This window comes from Papilio polytes, unplaced genomic scaffold (assembly GCF_000836215.1).
Source record: "Papilio polytes unplaced genomic scaffold, Ppol_1.0 DF824135.1, whole genome shotgun sequence".
Classification (NCBI taxonomy): domain Eukaryota; kingdom Metazoa; phylum Arthropoda; class Insecta; order Lepidoptera; family Papilionidae; genus Papilio; species Papilio polytes.
In genome coordinates this window covers 1,375,340-1,380,788 of record NW_013525069.1, presented here as the reverse complement: position 1 = coordinate 1,380,788, position 5,449 = coordinate 1,375,340, and the positions used below count along the sequence as shown (strand labels likewise).

General features: G+C 32.8%; 1 protein-coding gene across 1 annotated transcript; it reads left to right on the top strand.

The window, feature by feature from the left end:
* Positions 1-2,082: 2,082 nt before the first annotated feature.
* On the top strand, positions 2,083-4,093 carry LOC106111986 (nucleoporin nup211-like). Its single transcript, XM_013294216.1, has one exon. The coding sequence runs from the start codon at positions 2,152-2,154 to the stop codon at positions 3,898-3,900; it is 1,749 nt and encodes a 582-aa protein (XP_013149670.1). The 5' UTR covers positions 2,083-2,151; the 3' UTR covers positions 3,901-4,093.
* Positions 4,094-5,449: the final 1,356 nt, after the last annotated feature.

Sequence of the window (5,449 nt, the reverse complement as noted above, 5' to 3'; positions counted from 1 at the left end):
ATAAAATATTACAAATAAGAGAGAGTATCGATGTTATGATTATGGAACAGCATGATTCTGTAAAAGAAATATTACAAGATGAATTTACTTTATTTACAATGACTCAATCGAGTCTAATATTATATTTTCCTAATAACTACATATTCGGTGTAAATGTATGAAACATCGTATATGTAAGCAATAAATTATAACCTACAAATTTAGATAATGTTAACAATTTCGTGTATTTAAAGAACTCGTTTCTTTCGTTTACTTTAGCGAGCGAGATGTAATGACGTTTATGTACATTCATCGTTTTTACGCCATGTCATCAGCACGTATAAACAAGATGGGTTTCTCCGGAATACGTTCGAGGCACGTTTCAATAATATCACTTAGCGACGCAAGGTTTTCTTCGACCTTATTGTGAATAGCTGCGTAAGGCGATTAAACTGCCCTTTGGACAATCCTTAACAATATCACAGAAGACTAATCAGGGTCAAAGAATGGATTACCAAAGATCATCATGGCGTATACAAACACGATTAACATAATAAGATAAGATGTAACTTTAAAATTGGTAATAGGCGTGGACGGCGCCCGACGATGACTAAAGGAGAGTATGGTGATCAAGGAGAGAGTAAAAATACCTTTTTATTTCAAAGAATGCATATCAGTATGTAGTCCTATTTCTTGATGAAAACAAACAAGACTAGGTAATGTAAGCACAGTGACTCTGAATTTATTTCAATGTTTAATTTTGACAATTTTCGATTCTAGCAGAGGCAGCTGTCCCTCTTCCCCCTGTCCCACCGGCGACGCCAATGATAATAAGTAAATCTTTGAGTTATCGGTAAGTTAGAAAATGTTTACAATGCGATTTGTCTAGAAAATAGTTTTAGGTTTTTAACTCGAAACATCTCACGACTGATGTGCAATTATGTAGGTAGATCGTGATAATCTGTTGCACAATCAACTGACAAACGCCTGTACACTTGGATTATCTTAGCCCAATAAATTAACATGAATGAATCATTTAATTGATTCAATTTCAAGAAAATTTTCAGCACTTGATTTATGTATCACATAATATCTCTACAGGAATAAATTCCCTTTCCGTGACTCCCGACAATCAAGGAAATTAAAAGGAAATCGGTTTTAAAAATGTAAAAGTGAATTCGGAAAGTGTCCATAGATCTTTGAGCATTTTTTAAAAATCATTTGAACAATCGAAAAAATGTATTAACCAGGGTTAATAGGGTGAAACGCTCAAAAAGGAACAATAATTTTATTCACAATTTTTATCTCCCTTCTAGCCCGTTTCGACAAATTTTTAAACTCACCTCTTTTACCTTCGTTAATGGAAGTATTTAAATTGCTTCGTAATTTCGTATAGGGAATTTAATTTACTGCAGTAATGTCGTTTACCAAAAATCCACGTCCCTAAATTAAACCAAGAAAATTAATTTAAATTATGATGTTACATTTCCTAAAACCAACGTAGGATTAAGTACGCTGTTTATTCTACTAACGTTGTGAGCGCCTGTTAGTTTTAAATAACTATTTATTCGCACGTAAATTGACTTTTACTTTAAACAGACGGCGAAATCTCGTAATTTAAGTCAGGCTATATTTTCAGAATTTCAATATACAGACAAAAAATCTATTGAAATAAACATACAGACTGGTTTTTAGGAATTTTCTGAAATTCAGGTTTGTTAAGTCATTGCAGTTCAAACCAGTAAATACAACTACAAAAAAATAAGGAGATGCAGAATATTCATCAAATAAATACAATTTTGTGCAGTAAGCCGTCTTAGCGGTATAAAGTTCGTACTGAATGTAGCTCAGGATAAGCTCCTTAGACGATATCGGACGGACCGAGCAAATTTAAGTCCATTGTAAATACACGTTGCAATGCTAAAAGATGTTTAAAGCCACCGTAGGAGACGAGATTTAATACGATTGAGAATATATTAGAAAAGGTTTCCAGATATTTCAATATGTAGTCCTGGCTCCTGGCAGCTACTTCTTCAATATTAACTAAATGTCCAAAAAGTATGTAATTTAATTTCTTTTTCATAGACGAATAAGTTCAATGAATGTAAGAATGTCACAATAAAGAATAGCTTGTCAAATTTGTTATAATATTGTTGTAAAATATATTTAGAAATGGACAAAGACGATAATGCAAATCTTGATGTAGAATATAACCGATACTTACAAATTTTACAACCGTACATAGAACAATTACTGGATCTGGAAGACATAGAATTATGTAACGCGTGGATTCGAAGACTATCAGACTATAAAGAAGACGAGAAAACTCTTCGTAACAAATATCTTTTTACACTCTGCTGCCAATTGGCAAAAGGTATTCTAAAACATCCATTCTGTAGTTTTCCTCCACCCAACGAACTACCCGTGCTCGATGAAGCCAGCGATGATTCACTTTCAGAAGGTGGTAGTAACTTTACACTGGGTTTCCATAATAGCAACGGAGAAATTTTAGTTGGCTCAACAACTTTATCAAAAACTATATTACAACCAAAAGACAGCGAGCTGACCGCGGCTTCGCATTCTATTCAAAAAAATATAGATAATATTGACAACAAAAAAGAAGAAGATGAATTAAAGCTCTTAACGGATAGTTTAGTAGGTTCTTCAAATTCTACTGTCACTAATTTATGCTACCCAGAAATATTAAAAGATCTATCCAAATTTGTTAATTCTGAGGATAACGTGTATTTGAGAGTTAATAACCTTATTGACAAACTTCGACAAATCAAGAAGCAAAACACGTTATTGCTTAAAGAATTGCAGGTTTTAAAAGAAGAATCAATATCGAGGCAAAACATTCTTCAAATTCACTGCGCTACTAATACAAGTATCAGTATTAAAGCTAATGAAAGTACAGATGTTGACTCAAAGGGAAATTTAAGTACATACGATGTTGAATGCCAAAATGACTTGAGCAAACTATGCAAACAGCAGTCATTTGATATCGAAGAGTTAAAAAAGCAGCATGAAATCGAACTGAATAGTATAAAAACTGCTGCACAGCAAGAGGTTCAAGATGTTTATGAAAAAAATATACAAACTATAAAACAAGATTATGAAATGAAAATAAAAGAAATGAAAACGAAACATGAAAATGAAATTAATAAGTTGAGAGCTTCGCTTATTGATGTGAACTTTGAAAAAGAAAACATTGTAGCACTGAAAAATCATGAATTAATTAATTTACGCGCCGAACTCGATGAAGCAAAAGCTAACAACTCTGTATTGAGGAGCGGCTTTGTCAAGGCATGTAATGACTTCAACTCCGAAACAGTGAAAGAAAAGGCATTAGAATTTGAGAAAAGACTATATAAAATAGAAAAATCAAAAAATAAACATGTAAAAGCGTATCAAATGCAGTTGGCGAGTCTTCAGCGTGATAAATGTTTACTCGATAGTTCGCTTCATCTGCAACTTCTCAAGCAACGAACTGAATTACTGACAGAATTTACAGAAGAAAATCAAAAAGAAATATTGGCTACTGTTGAAAAATTGGAAGGAAAGTATAAAGAGATGGTGGCGAATGTCCAAGCTTCTGCTATACAAAGGAGAATTCAGGATCAAATAGCTCTAGAAACTGTAGTACATGCAGTATACGGCGGAGGATTTAAGAATGGACACGCGACTTTCAGATCGGCCAATAACAATGTACTGAAATCTAAGTTAATAAGAAATCGACAAGATAACGAGGAGGATCTATTGGCATCACTTCAACTTAGCGGTGTTGGCAAGAACTCAAAAGATAAAGATGTTTCAAAACGCGAAGATGACTTGGTTACTGGCTTCTGTTTAGATGAAGTCAAATTAGAAGAGTTATATGAAAGAGTTCATATTCCGCAACGGGATACATGTAACAATTAATGTGTAACTCTTAAAAATGCCCAGAAATGTTTAGCAAATATAAAAGGTAAACAAATAATCCACAAAAAAACATGTGTATGGTGGTATAGTATTATACGTTTAAGAAATTCTGGCACACTTCTCACATTCACATGTAAATTTTCAAGTTGAAATAATTTATGGACATAGAGAATAAAATTATGAAATCGTTAATGACAAATTGGTATTTGACATCTTCGAATCAGTGATCAAAAATTTAATTTCCACCTCCACGGAAACTGTTAAAATTAATTTGTTAATACAAAGGTCGCTGCTCGTACAATTTGACGGCACTTGTTCTCAACGCTCGTCTCGCCGACGCCGAACTTCACAATGTCAATTTGATCAAAGCCATTTATAGAAATTAAAAGGGTTGTACAGACGGTTAAGGAAATATTTGTAATGATAAAATGACTGGCTTTTCACCTTTAACTTGAATTTTTATTTTATTTTATTGTGGGAAAACATTTTAAATCTATAGTTTGAACAATTATGTTTTTTCGAGACATCAATTCTAAATCAACCACATCCAGCTGAGAAATTGTATTAAGGTCCAGAATATTAAAAGGCTATCAATCATTTGAAGAAAGGGCTGGTTATTTGTAAATATTAAATCCCAGTAAAATGGTACAAAACTTACCTCCAACTGTTCCTAACCACTGGTGCAAAGACATGTTTGGTAATCGTTTCATAATAAACTTAATTTTTTTTCCATTATAATAATATTTAAAATTAAGAGGATCCGAAGAACAGAATTACTTTTATATCTCCTTAAAACGTAGGCTCTAAACTCTAGATTAATTCATATTTAATTCCTGCTGCTTAAAAGGCAATAAAATCAGATACAAAACGAGGGACAATCGACGGTCGTTTGAAAACTAATTGGAATGTAAATTGGTGTATTAAAAGGGATTAGATAAGAGGGGACTAACAGATTGTTTCTGGGTCTCAATAAGGGCAATTAGAAATAAACAAATTATGTAAATCACGAACAGTAAATATCATTATTTTCAATACTATTTTAAACATTATCATCATGTCTCGATCTGCTTTCCATTATTTCAGTAGTCACTTCCTTCTTGATCATGTTTTCACGCAATTCGCGTCTCTCTTTTTAAACCATCCATCTCAAATACTTATTAGATTTCTTAGTTACAATCTTTTAATGTTTAGGAAGTTCAACGTCACTTTGTTACAAGCTACAGTTCTATTTGATGCTGCAATGACATTCCCAACCTGTCCCTGTTAATAACATGATAAATATAAGTTACTTTTTTAATCCAACAAGGCTTTTGTGTAGCAGACCACGCTTTTCATGTTACTGATTACCTTCAAATTCTACTGAAGCCAGTTATTTGTGCGTGAAGGGAAAAAAACATTTGTCCTTTTCAAAGACGTTACCTTTCAGTTCCATTCAAGTGTAATTTCGGAGATAGGATTCCTCCGACCTTCGATTGGCAAACTAATATAGTTTGAAATCGTTTAATGTGAAATAACGTTTTTGATGTTTAATGTGAATCTTATTTTATAT

What these genes read in the sequence shown, in the direction of transcription:
- LOC106111986 (XM_013294216.1), top strand. Translation starts at nt 2,152, where the DNA reads ATGGACAAAGACGATAATGCAAATCTTGATGTAGAATATAACCGATAC.